General features: G+C 33.6%; 2 protein-coding genes across 2 annotated transcripts; one reads left to right on the plus strand and one right to left on the minus strand.

The window, feature by feature from the left end:
- Window positions 1-1,798: 1,798 nt before the first annotated feature.
- On the minus strand, window positions 1,799-3,096 carry LOC133679665 (transcription factor MYB73-like). The gene has a single exon (XM_062102327.1). It carries the CDS (start codon window positions 2,963-2,965, stop codon window positions 2,231-2,233), a length of 735 nt encoding a protein of 244 aa, XP_061958311.1. The 5' UTR covers window positions 2,966-3,096; the 3' UTR covers window positions 1,799-2,230.
- An 11,617-nt stretch (window positions 3,097-14,713) lies between these two features.
- Window positions 14,714-17,389, plus strand: LOC133679934 (uncharacterized). Its single transcript, XM_062102674.1, is given in 3 exon segments — window positions 14,714-15,004; window positions 15,007-15,173; window positions 16,807-17,389. Coding segments are annotated over 3 exon segments (504 nt in total). The 5' UTR covers window positions 14,714-14,919; the 3' UTR covers window positions 17,059-17,389.
- Window positions 17,390-17,703: the final 314 nt, after the last annotated feature.

Below are 17,703 nucleotides of genomic sequence, written 5' to 3' on the forward strand. Positions count from 1 at the left end.
AAAAATCGTCTGTAATTGTTAGCGGTTTCTGAAAACTTTTTACGAAATTAAAAATTTAAATTAAAAAATTAAAAAAAATATTAATATTTAATTATCCGTCGGTAAATTCGTCGCTAACACGCCCCAATAAAAACATCACAAGAGACAGACTCATTTCTTATTATTCTTCTTCTTCTACTTCTTCTTCTTCACTATATGTAAAAAACATCAATATCTATTTCTTTCTCTTCTTTTCTCTCCTCATCTCCTTCTTTTTTTCTCAATGCTCGGGTATATCTTCTTTTTTTTTTTATCCTCTTTTTTTTTTAATTAATATGCTTTATGAATTTTTTTTCTCTCCTTAGCTTCACTTGCAACTACATTAAGGTAAGATTTTTCTTTTTTTCTTCTTTTTTCATGATTTTTCTCACTATATTTATTTTTTATTTTATTTTTAATTGTTTTTGTTCTTAATAATTGTATAAATGTTGTTGTGAGATATATTTTTTTCATATGAGATCAATTTTTAGTTGATTTATTTATAGGATTTTTAAATTTTTAGCAATTGCAACTTCATTTTTTTCATATGAATTTTTTTAGTTGAATTTATCTTTTCATTTTATTTATTTGTTGCAAATTTGTTTGAGTTGATTTTCTTATTCTTTTTTACAAGCATTTTGAGTATATATTATACAGTGTTGAATTATGTTAATTTAATTATTTTATAATTTTATAAAATGAATTTTTAAAATGTTTTTAAATCATTACCGACAGAAATTTCCGTCGGTAAATCCATTGGTAATAAAAAAATTATTACCGAGAGATATACCGACGAAATAAAGCGGGTAATTTTATTTTTTTATTAACAATGGATTTATTGACAGATAAAAAAATACCGATGAAAGATTCACCGATGGAGCATATCCGTCGATGAATTAATTACCGACGGAATATATGTCTTACACTAACAGAAAAATTTTATCGGTAAAACTATTAAATCTTGAAGTGATTGAGCAAAAAAACCATGAACAAACATGTTTCTTGTTTCATAGGAGATTTACAAAATATATACATAATCATTAGAAATATTAGTGACTTTTTTATTTAGTCAAAACATAAAAAAATCCTGCAAGACTGTCTTGATTTATCAATTAACCAGTGAACCTGGCACTAAATAATTTTGTATTCAATCAAACAATAAAAAATAATTATGCTACGAGGGGAAAAAATGAATGTATGTTCTTGTGGAAAAATATACACGAAACAATCAATATCCAACCCTCATATTGAATTCATAATTGTGAATTCATAAATTCACAATTTACAAGCAGACCCGTAAATTGTGAAGAATCTATCTCTCTATTTTCTCTGAAAATATTCAAGGCCTTGGGCCAATAAATGGGATACTGCTACAGCCACGCAGCAGAACTAAGCAAAATTCTGGGCACATTTGACGGGACAAGAACAGGAATTTATCCTGGCCAATTAGCTGTGTTTCTGGTACAATGTCACCAACCGCCATATCAACACTAACCAGACAATCAGCATTACTGTAAAAACAGTGATTGTACAGCCATAGTACCCAAACGTCCCAGGATGCACCGCTTGCTCTCATAATTAAAAATTAAAAGAAAACGGTGCGTTTAAAAAATCACTGTTTTTTTTTTAATTTAATTTCAAGATACCCCCGAACATACTTTAAATTTCTCAATCAGTTTATATATATATATATATATATATATATATATATATATATATATATATATATTCCTATAAGTTTTCTAGGAGAAATTTCTGAGGCATATATTTTATCCAGCAGTTTAAATTCAAAACCAGCGATATCTTAATCAGCAGGAACAGCATACCAGAAGGGCAGTATTTCTGTACATCTTTGAAATTCAAAACTATTGCGAGCTCAGAAGCAGAAAAAAGAAGATGCTAAATAAGAAACAAATAAATTTCCAGTAAATCATCAGTGATTTAATTTTTCCTTTCACCAAATGAGTAAAACCACTGCTGTGATCTAAACCTTTCTTTCCCTAAATCTAGATTATTATTTTTTTCTCACACCCGACGAAACAAAACCAGAAACCAAACAGCTTCTGTCATACCCTCTTGTCAAACCTCAAACCTTCCTAACCTCTCAGCAAACGTATGATCGGTCCATCCAATCTCTAATCTTCTCACTTAACAACCCATTTGTAATTATAACTAATCCCATAATTAATCTTATTTCCATTAATATTCCTAATTAGCCACTACTTTTCTTCCCAATCCCAACCATATAGTTGCTCACTTCCTTTCTAATCATCTCTTGCATAACTGCTAACAACTCCGGCGCAAACGTCATCGTTTTCTGAACATCTCCGGTTAACAATTCTTTAGTACCAACCCCATCTCTCCCCAACTGTCCAGACTCCATCCCCAGAGTGGACAACGTAAGCTCAGTCGAAACGCCGTCGTCGTTGCTAATTCCAGTTTCTACAACTGGCATGTTTTCGCTTGCCAGCATAGATGACGTCACCGGCAACCCAGCATCACTGACGTCAGATCCCGAAGGAGTACTGGCCCTCTTGTGAACCGAAGACGACGACCCCGTTTTAGCAGATTTCTCCTTCACTCCATCTTCATTAACCGTTCCATCATTCTCAATCAAGTCCGCGTATTTCCTCTTTAACGTGGAGTTCCAATGATTTTTGATTGCGTTGTCCGTACGTCCATCGAGGAGTCTTGCTATGGTAGCCCATTTATTACCATACTTGGCATGAGCATTGATGATGATCTCATCTTCTTCGCGTGTAAACGCTCTGTGCTCCACCTCCGGTGACAGCTGATTACACCATCGTAACCTGCAGGATTTCCCGGATCGGCCCGGTACTGCTCTTGCTATCATCGTCCAGTTACGCGGCCCATGTTTTATCACCAAATGCTTCAGCAGATCATCTTCTTCCGGGCTCCATGGTCCCTTAACCCGATTATTATCCATCAAAAACCCTGAAGGAGATGAGACGATGGTTTTAAAATAGAGAGGTTCTCTGTGTTGAACAGGAGGGGGGAGGAGGAAGCGGGACTTTATAGGGGATGGATTAGGAGAAGTGATTAAACCGGTTAAGGGAAATACGTGGATATATAGAAAGCGGATACTGGAATTTTTCAGTTACCGGTTTTAATTATACAACTGTATAACTGCCACGTAGGTCCTCGGATTACTGAGAATCTAACAGGATAAACTCGGCAGGTTTGGGAATTTGAAGGATTTTAATTTTCTCGCGGTAGTTACCATAACTGATTACTCCTTTTAATGGGTTGTTTCCTGTTTGGTATTGGCGTTTGCGGCGTGGCTAGTTGTAGTTGTCTAAATCTCATTAATAAAATTAAAAGGTGTTTATGATACTTGTCATTTAAAGTGTTTTTTATATAAAATAAATAAAGAAACTATTAGTCATTTATTTCATTCCATGGTAATATTTGTTTGAATATGGTAACCAAAATCAAGTTTAAAATTGAATTATATAACCAAAAAAAAAGTGGCATATGAAATAATATTTCATTTTAGTAAATATATTAAAAAAATTGTAGATTAAAATAAAAATGTTTTCATAAATATTTTTATTTTGTGAAATAATAGTTGAAATTGAGATTTTTATTCAAAAAAATGAGATATTTAAAAAAATAATAATTTTATTTTTTATGTGAATGACTGTAAATGACAAACAAATATAGATTTTTTTATCATCGTGAAAGAGAAATTCCAAAAACAAGAAAGAAAGGAAATTTCAAGAAATGGCATTTTTATTCTTCCTGTCAATCATCATCATAAATAACAATAAGATTTGGATTTGTGATTCCGAAGATAAATTTCAGGAAATGATAAATCTATTTAATTAACAATTAAATTCGGATCTTTGATAAAAAAAAATTAAAAACGACAAATCTATTCATTGTACAAGTATTGAAAAACCAGTGCATACGATATTAATGAATTTGAAATAATATTCTTATCTATATATTTCAAAGGCATAAGAGGGAGAAAAATTATCAATTGAAAATAAAGAAAATTATTCAATACACCGAGAGGTGTCTCGTGTAAAAAAAGAATTAGAATGTTTTTTATAAGGGCACTCCTTTTTTTATTTTGAGAGAAACTACAACTTTTAATATGCCTCTTCGAAGAACAAATTTAATCATCAAGAATAATAAATATATAAAAACTACAAGAGAAAGAAATCAAAATAAACTTAAAAAATAATATTTCTGATTTTCGACTTTCATTCTGTAGTTTTTAGTTTGCAAAGTGAGCTTTTAATATGTGTTTGTATTCTTAATTGAGTTAATTGGAGAGTGAACTTTTAATTTAATTATTTTTATAACATAACTGAGTTTTTATTTATTTTCTTGTTCATTTCTTTTTTAATCTAAATTAATTGTGCATGAAATATACCAGTTATATACAGAATGTTGTAACCCATTTTTGGGTCCCCAAATAAATGAAATAAAATAAATAGCCAAAGGAGGTTAGAAAAATAACAGGAGGCAGAAGCGCTCAGCAAATGGTCAGAAAAATCAGTCAAGAAGGTTAAAAATACAAAGATTGGATTTTTGACAGTATATTCTTGAAGGATGAGAGCCCTGTTGAGAAGGAAAATTTGAAATTTGAGGAGAAAAGCCCAAATTTGGAGGTTTATGGACTTAATTGGATTTTTAATTGAATTTATAGGGGATTGATTGCAAGAAAAATTGATTTTTAAGTCAATTTGGGCTTTAATTAGAAGAAATTTAAGTTCGGGGGCCAAAATATATTTTTTAGGAATTTATTGGGTCAAATCAGGGGCTTAATTGCATAAATATTGAAGTTTAAGGGCCAATTAGGGACTTAATTGAAGAAATTCGAAACCAGGGACCAAATTGAAGAAGACGCGTAAGTATAGGGGCTGGAATTAATTGATTCAGGGGCCTAATTGAAGAAATTTGAAGTTATTTGGTCAATTGAGGGCTCAATTGCATAATTCAGAGGCCAAGGACCAAAGTGAAAAACGCGGCCAAATATAGAGACGGGGTTCGAATTCGGCAGGGATGCAATTGAAGGGACAAAAGATGATTGAGGGCTGATTTGGACTTTGGCGCGTTCTGGCGCCACATTTAAATGAAACAGCGCGTTTTATCCAAAACGACGCCGTTTCATCCATTCAAAAAAAAAAAAAAAAAGGGAAAGAGCAGAACGGTGTCGTTTTGAACGACACTGTTCATCTTTCTTCTTCCCCCCCGAACAGGCAGCGGGGAAGAAGGAAAAAATGTTGCTTTTTTTTTTGAATTTTTTTGGCCGGCACCTCTCTCTCTCGCCTGGAGCCCACCGACCGAACACAATGGCCGACCACCCACCGCGCACCACTCGCCGAACCTCGGCAGCCGTGCCCATGGCCGACCAGCCGGCTGCCCCCCCATGTGAGCTGTAAAAAAGTCATGCCCTTGGCTCTATAAATGGGAGCCAAGGACGCTGAACCAAAGGGACCGAGAGGGAAGGGACCCGAAAGAGGGAGAAAGAAAAAACAGAGGGGAAGAAGAACAAAAAAAAACAGAGGAAAGAAAAACAGAGGAGAAGAAAAAAGGCAAGAAAAAAAAAAGAAGCAGGAGAAGGAGAGGCTGAAATGGAGGAGGAAAAAAAAAAAAGAAGAGAGAGAGGAGAGGAGAAATAACACAGAAGCAGTAGAGAAGAAGAAGAGCCAACCTTCGGTCAGCAACCACCAGCAAAACCACCACCAGCACCACTGTCAGCTCCTCTACCCAAGCTCATCGTCGCAGGTAACTCTTCCCCTGTTCATCTTCTTGCATGCAGAACGTGCACTGTGCACGTTCTGCAAGCAAGAAATTAATTAGCTGGTTACTGTGCAGGGGCACAGTAACCGGCTAATTAATTCCCCCGGTTACTATGCAGGTCTAATTAATTAACATGTTACTGTGCAGGTGCACAGTAGCCACCTAATTAATTAACGGGTTACTGTGCTTATGCACAGTACCTCGGTCACTATTTGTGCACAGTACCCGGTCACTATTTGTGCACAGTATCTCAGTCACTGTTGTGTACAGTATCCCGTCACAAAAGAAGCATGATGGCCTGTTGGGCCGAGATCGGCCCAACCCAGTCTGGGCCGAGATCGGCCCAACCTTTCTTTGTTGGGCTGAGTCCGGCCCATTTATTTGGTCCGTCCCAGCCCGATTTGTTTTTATATTATATATTATAATATGTTATGTGTATATATGTATATATATATATATATATAAAATATGATAATTAAAAATATATATATATTTGGAAAAATCTAAAAAAATATGGTTGATTTTTTTGCATATTTTTATCAAAGTGGTTTAATGTTGGTTTGTATTTTTATACCGTAAAGATACAAAATCCAGTTTTAAAATACCCGGTTTTCATCAAAACATCAAAGATTTTCAAAGCAAAAAATGTCTTTTGCTTTCAAAAATTTTCTAAAAAATATCTTTAAAAATATTGTTGATTTTTCTGCATTTGTTTTATCAAAGTGGATTAATATTTGGTTATATTTTTATACTGTAAGAATACAAACCCAGTATTAAAATACCCGATTTGCGTCAAAACATCAAAAAATACATAATTACAAAAAAAAAATGTTTTGTTTTCATGCATACGGCCTAGTCTCTCCAATATATATATATAAATATTATAACAACATATTTTCACACAACAAAGGAAATTTCAAAAATCAATATATGTATTAGCATGCATTTTGGCTTTAATAACCAGTTTATTCAAGCTATGAGAACTAGGCCAATATTTCAAAAATTCTAAAAAAATCTTTTTGTCTTCTTTTAGTATTTGGGATTAAGAATTTATATGTAAAATGTATTCCTGATATTAAAAATATAGCTTTTTTACATAGACATTAGGATGGTTAGGTTTTACCCGATAAGATAAGGACCTCCTTATTGAGGAGGACTTTTCTTGAACCATAGACGGACCAACATACATAGACATTAGAACGGTTAGGTTTTTACCCGATAAGATAAGGACCTCCTTATTGAGGAGGACTTTTCTTGAACCATGGACGGCCCAACAACTAGGAAACACAACGAGACCTTGAATTTTATCAGACAAATAAACAATGCAGCTTACCTTAGGTAGGGCGTATTTGGGGTGCTAATACCTTCCCTTTACGCAACCAGTCCCCGTGCCCGATCTCTGAGACCATTTAGGGTTCCTAGTGACCAAGATACTAGGTGGCGACTCCCACACCTTTTTTTACTGCTAAGAGACAAAGAACTCCTTGTCTCACCATATTTACTAGATATATACCCCCCATCACACATTCGAGGGTGGACGATCGCCGCGACGTCGCGCACCCCGCGACACAGAATATGTGACAAGTAAAAACATTATTTAAGAAAAATCACATGAAACCTTATTTCTCCATGTATGGAAACCTCTTTCCTCCTGGTTCCTTCTATTTTTCTTGTCCCTCCTTGTTTGTTACACTTTTTATTTTTAATATTGATGGATACAAATAAAATGAACTCAAAAAATCTTTCAAAAAAATTCCCCTAAAATAAGCCCCACAAGAACATTTCTTAGGTTTGAGTTTAGTATCCTGAGCTTGAAGTACATCGTGGAGCCCAAAGAGATTCGGCTCAGGCGTGGTGGCCCGAGCCCCACTCCTTATAAGTCATGGGCTCCAGCGCACGCCCAACGTGGGTGTGACATGCACAACACCCTTGTTGTTAGGCCTGCACCTCTGTGGGGTAGGGTTTTCACGCTTGAGCCTGACGTGCTCAAGCTCGAGAGTGCGTCCCGAGCCCGACATGCTTGGGTTCAACCAGCGCGTTTGAACCCATTTTCACCCCTCGTAGGCCTGGGCTGACACTTTTAATCCCAGCATGTTTAGATCCAGGCAACGTGCCTGGATCCACTTTCACCTTTCATGGACTCGGGTTGTTACGTCCAATCCCAACGTGTTTGGGTCTAGACAACATGCTCGAACCCACTTTCACCCCTCGTGGACTCAGGTTGTCACACCAAAGCTCAACATGTTTGGGTCTCAACTGCATGCCCGAACACACTTTAACCCCTCATGGGTTTTAGCACCTTTTTCCGAGCCCAACACTCACCAGACAATTTTTCAAGACCCCATACAGGTCCCTCGGTATTTTATACCGATCCGATATATATTATTTTAAGTAGAATATAACTTAAAATATCTCAAAGGATAAAATTACACTTCAGACCCTCATCTTCACAAAAGAACAAGACTCATGGGCTATAAATATATCATGAGACCTTCAAAATAAATGTTCACAATATATTACATTCTTTACTACATACATATTTTCGGATCATCTCTCTTCATAATATTATTGCATTTTCTCTTTCTATAAAGTTAATGACTTTATCATCGGAGAGTTTTCACCTCCACCAAAGATAACCTTTTACATGTAATAGTCATAAGTCACATTAGTCTACCGATCACCAAGTATAAACTCTCAACCATCTCAACTCATAGATAATTGATGAGATTGTTATAACTAATTGATTAACCGAATATTCAACCCAGGAGCATATTCCTAAACTACTTTGATTTTTTAGAACATCGTCAAATATGATTATAAATTATACATATAAATGTTTATGTTAATTAGAAAAAAAATCAATTTTAGAATAATAAATTGACAATTCAATCATTTTATAATAATAAAATTGGTATATATTGGAAACTTATTTGTATACATATACTTAGAGATATTTTTTGAGAAAAAATAATATAAACAAGTGTAATCCTATATGGAAAAAGAATGTCTAGTTTGAAAAAAAAAAATTGAGGAAATAAAATGAAATTGCCTTTATTTTGCAGGGAAAAAATACACTCGTCAAATGGGGCAAAAGATTAGTTATGGAAATTAGTCTAGAAGGGAGAAGAAGAGGAGTTGAAAGTGCAAAATATCACGAGAAATTAAAGGGCGAATATTGGCGGTTAAGAGGATAAGTTTGACTAGACAGGCTGGAGGGCATTACGTAAGGGATTTTGATTGTTTGTCTTTTAGGTCTTGTTTGGTTGTGTAGTTAGTAAGGGTGCACGGAAGTGATGACGTGGATAAAACGACAAAACGAATTGGAGAGGCGATGATTACTGACAAATTGACAGTCCAGACTGCCAACCTGACACATCATGGACATGCTAACGGCTCTTCCTGTCACCGACACGAGCGGTCACCGACTCAACAGAATATTATTTAACGGAATTACTAACATTGAGATCTGATTATCACTGTTAAGATCACCGTGCCATGCTACACGTGCACTTTGGTGGACAAAACATACTGTGACTTTCTGGTACTCCTCCATCGTGATTTGTAATAAACCAACAGTGGGTCGGGTTAATTGCTTATTTCGTAAGTTGCTATAAAATGTTTTTTTTAAAAAAAAATATATTAAAATATTTTTTATATTTATTTTTTTATATAAACATATTAAAAATAAAAAGTATTGAATTAATATTTTAAAAAATATTTAAAAACAAAAGCTATTTTTTTAATGCAGAAATATATGAACCATCTTCTAAAAAAAACTTAATCTTTTTGCATATCTTCTAAATCCTAACATTAAAACCAGAAAAAAAGTCTAAACCAGCACTGCTTTACTCCATAAAAATGGCATTTATTATGTGAATAGTAAGCATAGTCATCAACCTACTTGATGTAGGATTTAACGAGCTGATTTTTAGTTATTTGTTAATTTTAAACATAATGAGTTGATTTTTATTTTAAATTTGTTTGAAGATTAATCTGATCAAATTCGAACATGTTAACTCTTATTTTTTATATTAAAATAGTTTATCTAATAAATTCGTGACCTAAATTAAATCTGATAATTATTGTATTAAGTGATGAGGTATAAAATCAAATAATATTTTAATTATAAGTTTTTTAAATGATTTATATTAAGAGGTATATATTATATGAAGAGATATATATCTTTGAGCTAGTTTGGTGTAAATCAAAACTAAAATTCTTTATCCAACCACAGTAAGGATGCATCCTTAATATTAATTTGTTTATATTCAGATTAATCTAAAAAAATTTATTGATAATGGTTCTAGAATATCTAAATCCAACAATCAAGAAAGAAAACACACACACAGATAGATAGATATATATATATATATATATATATATATATATATATATATATATATATCCTTGACTATTATTTCAATCCCTCAAGAGTATTCAAAAGGTCGGTTAATAGGATAAATGAAATTGATTCTATGTCATGGTAATGCAATCCGTTATTGTTATTTGATGATCTTGTGTTACAAGCAACGGCTAACTGGCCGTAGGTAAATGGATTATTATTATTATTGCTTCTTCTTCTTCTTTGTTACAATGGGTTATTGAGTAAATATGTGAGTGATTCTACATGGTTAGTTTGTGAGAAGTGATCTTCAAGAAGGTGAGATTCCCAAGCAAGCTACGAATTTTCCACACTTCTTTAAAGTCGAATTGCTCACATCCAACACAACATTAATTACTTGATTCTTTTTCGTTAAAAAAAAAGATTCCAAAGTAAAGGAATTCTATAACCTTATACGCAACGGACTCCTCAATGATACCAGCCTTTTCCATCCTGGCTGCACCTAACGAGTCCAGACTCGCACAGGGAATAATAAAAGCTAACCCAGAAAAAAAGAAAAGGGTAAACTCTCACGCAATTGCATAATTTATTAACCACCGTTTAGATTTTGCAAAACTGAGTTTCTGCTTTGTATAGTTGTTTTTGTTAACAAATCAAAAACAACATTGCAAGTTATCGCGTCACTGCATGCACCGTAAAATGTATATCAGGTTTAAATTGCTTGAAATGTCAGCAGAAATATTTATAAATGCATGCCCTATCATGAAATCAACTGATTTGCTATCGATTATATGTGGAATTCATTGACATTTACAGTAAATTAATCCTAATGTCACGGAATGTGGAAGGAAGCACGAGGAGGCTATAAAGGGCATTGTATATTCAATGCCTAGGAGCATTGCACCAGCCACTACAAACAATTTCCAGCTGCAGCACCGATGAACATGGAGAAGAGCTGGACAATTAATGGACGATTGATGCATAGCTCGATGATGGAAATCGTGATCTTATTGCATAAAGTGAGATGTATTTTCATTGCGAAGTGCATCGGATTATGGACAATGATATAAGTAGATTATCATACAAGCAATATGCACGTGTAAACGAATAATCAAGGATGTTTCATTCTCAGAACAAAATGGTGGGTGTTGCTTTCTCTGGGCTCTCACATGTTGCTGCACTCATTGCAAATTGTCGGAAAAGAATCAAGACGGGGATTTTATCTATGCAATTAATATCAACTTGCAATTTTTATTTTTACCAATTAAATATATATGATCACCCGTGGCCATATATATATATATTGAACTTGCAGAATCATCAGCTCCCTTGATAGAAGACACATGCATTGCAGTCAACAAAACTGTACCCATCTCGCATATATAAACAATATAAGCAATTGCAGATAGGTATGTTCTCATTTTTTAAATTAAAGTGCGTTGGACAGTGGGGTATAATACATGGAAACAACTATAAAAACGATATTTACATGGTAGGGAACGATAGAGGATGTTTCCCTTGCTGATTAAACATGTCTTCCTACCAGTTAAATAAATAAAAAAAGATCTTGCTTTTCCCAAGCATTGCACATGTTGCTATGATCTTGATTGCAATCGAGAGTGATGATGATGCTTGAATGTCTCAAGCCGGTGATTAATTGATTCCACTTTGAATTTGTATTCATGTGGCTGGGAAAGTTAAGGGTGATATTGTTGGAAAGGGAAAAAAACGCAGTTCGAGGTGTCAGAAAAATAGTTTTTGAAGACCTATTCGGTATAGAAAAGAAGCGGTACTGTCTGGCATCTTGTCTCGAGAGAGTTTTAGGTGAAACTAGTATAAAACTATGATGTCTGTTGATTAGCTAAGATTTCAGAAAAGATTTTTTTAATGAAATTCATACAAAACTATAATATGTATTAATTAATCAGATATTTTAAAATTATAATTAATATAAAATTGTTTATTTTGTTTTCTGGTACAATGTTGATTTACTTATTTATGGTACGAAATAAAAAGGAATTTCCACACGCAACTGGGGCTGTTGATTTTAAGTTCAAGTTCTTAAACCAGCATCCACGATATTTATTAAGTTTTTGTAAATATACTAATTAAGTTCATGTACAAGGCATGTTCTTAAGATCATTAAAAAAAGATTTATTCTCTATTAACATAAAAGAAAAATTGAGACATTCTTTGTAATTTGAGTATACTTTTTTAGGTTTGTCCTCTTCTAAATATAAAGGAAATAACTTTTGCTTGGATTGTTATAGAATTAATGGATATAAACAATAAGAGGATAGGTAAATCAAATAGCACTTAAATAAAATGAAAAAAATATATTTTTATGTGTTATAAAAAATATTTTAAAAAGTAATTATTGTTACGATTCCAAACACTATCTTAATTTGTTTGTTATATGTCAAAATTTGATTTTTTTATCATAAAAAAGCAAGAAATTGAAGAAAAAATAAAAATGCGGTCAAATATTTCTTTTTATTTTTTATAATGGTTAAATATTTATTTTGGTGTTTTTTATTTCTTTTAAGTTTATGTTACTTGACATAAAAAAAAATCAAAATTTGGAATGTGGCAACTTAATTGATTGCCTTGTGTCCAACATTACGCTAGCACAACTATAAAACTTGGAAAAAATCATAATATTTTTTTAATAAATATTCAAGTTATTTTATGATATGTCAAGTTAATTAAATCATATCGAAACAACTACAATGTTCTTTAATTTTAAATTTGAGTTGAACAAGTAATTTGATGGCAAGGTTTTTTCCTATCAATTTCATTTTTTTTTTTAATTTTATCATTATAATTTTTTTATCAGTCGACCGAGTTGTCTTTTGACTAATCAAGTTGATTAAATCACGCCGAGACAACTTACATTATTTAATTTTAAATCTGGGGCAGGTGAGAAGTTGGGTTATGAGGTTTTTTTTTCCTGTTAATTTCATCATTTTTTTTATTTCTTCCTCGTATTTATTTACTGATTAAGCGAGTTGTTTTTGAACTAATCAAGTCAAATGAATCACGTCGAGTCAACTTCCACCTAATTTAGTTTTAATTTCAGGCTAGGTAATGAGTTGGATCAAAAGATTACAAGATTGGTCCATTAGACCAGGTTTAATAATAATATTAAATAGTTTTTTATAACTTTTATATATATATATTTGCAACGTGGCACGAGCATGTAAAATAGTGATAAACCAAGAAAATACAGTGGAGGAACATAATAAATTAAAATACTAATAACGAGATAAATATGATACAATAACATTTTCATGCTTTATTGTTTTTTAACACCATAAATACATCACCATACTCCGGAGTATACTTGCGTAACAGCACCTAAGTATATACAGAGATGACACTTGGCCCTTCAAATTGTGCAATGTCCATTCCAACCCAGCCTAGTTCAGAACATAAACTGTAGCTGGGGAGACAAGCTCGAACCCTGTCCGACCCATTGCCATCCATAATCCACCATATAGACCTTAATCACCATGGCATTTTATTGTATCTACGGACCTCGTCTTATGGGCCTTTTAGTCTATGGTCTTCGGCTCTCTGCATTGAATCTACGGACCTCGTCTTATGGGCCTTTTAGTCTCACGTTATACAAAATTCCAATTGGCCTGGAATCATCACCTATTTAAAGTATATTTAGCACATGCCTTGCATATGCATTGATAATTTCTTATAAAATGCTAAAATTAATTATAAGAAAATAAATAAAAATACTAGAGAAGAATAAAATCCATTTCTCTCTCTCTCTCTCTCTCTCTCTCTCTCTCTCTCTCTCTCTCTCTCTATATATATATATATATATATATATATATATATAACATTGAGCAAAAAATTTATTCAAGGCTCTACTGTATTTTAACATGGCTATAAGTAGTATAATTTTTACAAATTAATTTATTTTAAAGACATCCTTTTTAATATATAAGACAAATATTATAGATATAGATATAAATAAGAAAATTTATCTACTTTTTGACCATATTTTTTTTTTGCCTCTAGAGAAGTAGAGATAACATAGGAAAATAATTAAGGATCTCTAATTAAAAAAACAAAAGCTCAATTTAATAGTTTGCTGAATTGTAATATAATTTTATTATTTTTAATATTTAATTATATATGGTAATATAAAATTTAAAATACACGCAAGAGTAAAAATTTTATGATTTTTTTTTGTTTAGAGGAGTTTTTTTAATTTTTTTTATATTAATAGCAATAGTAAAAAAAAAATTATGAATTTTTTCATCCAGAAAAAGTATGGGAGTAAATGTTATCGAGATATAATTTGATAAAACTTGATTGTTTTTTATATTTTAATCATTTTTTGTTAAACTAGTTTTAAACATTTTTTAAGTTCTAGTATTCAAAATAAAATGTCAATAATTGTTTGATCTTTTATACGATGAATAAGTAGATATACAAGAGAAAAATAAAATTAACTCACTTTTTTTAAACTATATTAATACTCGATTTTTTTTTCTTGCCCTATATTTTATATCGTGACTCGTTATATAAAAAAATAATAAAAAAAGTTTTTTTTTTATAGCTTGGTGATTGAGCAGCATAAAATTACTCCGAAATCAAACCGAATTCAGGACTGAGAATTCCGATACAAGCGACTGCCACTAAATTAAATCCATCTATTTTTTTTCAACAATAGTTATTTATTAATTAAAATTAAAATAACATCTAAACTGATATTCAAACAACAACAGAAATTCTGAACCAGGGAATTAGGGTTTTGGATCAGAATGTCGACTGGCAGGCCCGAGGACGGTGAATTACAGGCAGTAGCTGCGCCGGAGAAGAAAAAACTGGCGATTCCTCCACTTCCACTCGGGCAAGCATGGGATCGACGGCGTTGGTGGAGTACACGGCGCCCGTGCTCAAGGAAGAGGAGGAAGACCTAGAGGTGAAGCTTCGAAGAATACTTGAGAACGTGCCAGTTCGAGTTAGCAATACCTCCGGTAGTTCTGCTGGTTCTGGTTCCGGTGATTTTCACCAGGTAATTTATCCTTTTTTTAATTTAGAAAATTATTAACCGAAAAGTTTAGTGTTGGTTTTTTTCAATTTGCAGTTTTTTTAAGTGTTTCTTGTTGGTGTTAAAATAGATAGAGTGAGTAATAATTGTAATGCAGGATTAAAATTAGGGGATTAGGGGGTTTATTTGAGGGAAACTAGGAGAGATTGATGCTGAATTGATTTGCATTTTTCTAGATGAGTATGTTTTGTAGAAGCTGAATGTGATTTGGAACCTTGATATTAGCATTATCGAGTTAGCAGTTGGTGGCAGGGTTGGTACAGAATGCATCTAGCATGGATTCATGCTAACCTTTTCCACCATGACCATAGCACTGGTTACATCTTGTCACAAAATGGCAGTAGTGATCCGAGTCCAAAGCCTTTCTTCGAGTAATGTATTAAGTCCTTTTTTAAATCTCCTGTTTAAAAAGGAGTCTTCTCCTGCCATTTATGGTTTGTTGGCACTTATATAAATTTAGGAAAGCAGAACTACAGAGGTTTAAACGAACAGGACATCTCTCACAACAATTTATTTGTTGGTGATTTCATGATGTGTTAATGAAAGTGAAAGGGGGTATTAGTCAAGGCATATGATCTAGCATTCTTTAGGATTAAATTGATGAAAGATTAAAGTGAAGAGCCAGGTATTGAGCTGGTGGAAGAATTTCTGCTTGGGTGGTCTACCTTGGAAGTTTATAGAAGATACTATTCACTGTAGTCTTGTGGCCTAGTGCCTCACTGTAAGATGCAACCATCAAATGAAAGAGATTTGATATGCTGACTGTCTATACTTTTTAAGCAAATAGTTAGGCTACTTTTTTGTGTTATGGTATAAACTGACATCCTAGAGTGTGTGCTATGTGCGCACATGGGAAATGTCTAAGGTGTTGGTTCTAGTGAAGAGGGAGCTTGGGTTTCTTCAGAGGATCCACCGCCAACTGTGGCGCTTGCTGCTGCTGCTGTTGTGGTGGTGGTGGTCTCATGTATCCGTGTTGCTGCTGCTGTTGGTAACTGTCCATGTTTGGGTCTTTACTTTGCTCTTTGTGGGGTTTTAATTATATCATTGCCTTCCAAGGGATGCAAACAAGGGTTTTGCATCCTGACTAAGTTTGATAGCGAAAAACCATAAAAAAGAAAAGTTTCTTCTTCTTTTTTCCCGTTCTTTTCTTTTATTGAAGTGAAGACGAGGATAAACACAAAAGAACCCGGGGAATAATTACAAATATCAGGTTCTTTCTTTTCACAGAGGAGATTTCTGTGGTTCAGGGGCTTTTATTTGAAGTCATTGATATGAGAATTCAGTTGTTAAAAGTTACTGTTACTAGATGTGATTGTTTCTTCTCAGAAGGGTACTGAGTTTGATAGAGGATCAGTTGTTGCATGCATGGTATGGAAGTTGTATTTGGTATCATTGAAAGAAGAATCATGTTGGTTAAACTTATCAAATAATTCCATGTTGTTTTGTATCTTCCATGTGCTCTATGTTTAACATTTAAGCATGTCATTTTGTGTAGCTGCAAAACATGTGTGTGTGTGTGTGTGTGAGTGTGAGGATATACATTTGCATATTTGTGACTCAATATTTTGTTCTTATTAATTTTGTTTGGTCTCAACAGTATCGGCAAATGAGAGGGAAAGAGCAGGACAGGCTTGCAAGGATGGATGCAGACTACCAGAGAAGAAAGGAAATGGCTGAATTTACTATGAGAAGAGAGGAAAGAATGAAAGCTGCAGAGGAACGCACAGTGAAAAAGCGTTTGAGAAGGCAAAGGAAAAAGGAGAAGAAGACGGAACCAAATGGTGGTGGAGAAGAGCACCGGAAAGAAGAATCTTCAGATGATGAAGCGAACTCTGATGATGGCAATTAAACAGAAAAATAACAAGCTTTTTACCCAAATTTTTTAGTCCGAAGTTAGATTCAAGCTTGATTCCTGCCAGAATCTTTAGAGAGCTAGGGAAATGACCTCAACTAGCTTTGAAGTTGTGCTCTGACTTCATAATTTATTCGAGTCAGATTCCCTTGCATGTCACTCGTGAAGTGCCTCTCCAAAGAGAGATGCAATTAGATTAGGAAAGAGTTAATTTTGATTGAATTCATTTGCTATATTACTTGCTGAAGGACCACCCAAATGGCCTTGTCATGTGGATTGTGTTCTTTCATCAAAATGCCGAGTAAAACATACGAAACGAGTTTCTTCATCGCCAACCACGTTACAATGAGTAGCGTGGTGTTGTCTTACTTGTTTACGATAATTTTGAATGTGCTAGGAAACCTCTGCAACACAGTGTTGATGCCATAAATCAGCAAGCACCTTTGGGCACTGGCCCTAATGCTCCTGGCTAAAATCAGAGTGCAATTAATTTTTACTCTGTCGACAGCCATGGAATCCGATACTCAGAACCGAAGTATGTAACTGCTACGGGTAGGTGCTCTTATTGTGGTGGCACATCCAAATCGAACCGACCTCTCACCTAATACCTCCTCAGGGATAACATTAAACTTTCGTCAAGAG

Source organism: Populus nigra, chromosome 19 (genome assembly GCF_951802175.1).
Source record: "Populus nigra chromosome 19, ddPopNigr1.1, whole genome shotgun sequence".
Taxonomy (NCBI): domain Eukaryota; kingdom Viridiplantae; phylum Streptophyta; class Magnoliopsida; order Malpighiales; family Salicaceae; genus Populus; species Populus nigra.

Coding starts and splice junctions, on each gene's coding strand:
- LOC133679665 (XM_062102327.1), bottom strand. CDS start 2,965: ATGGATAATAATCGGGTTAAGGGACCATGGAGCCCGGAAGAAGATGAT.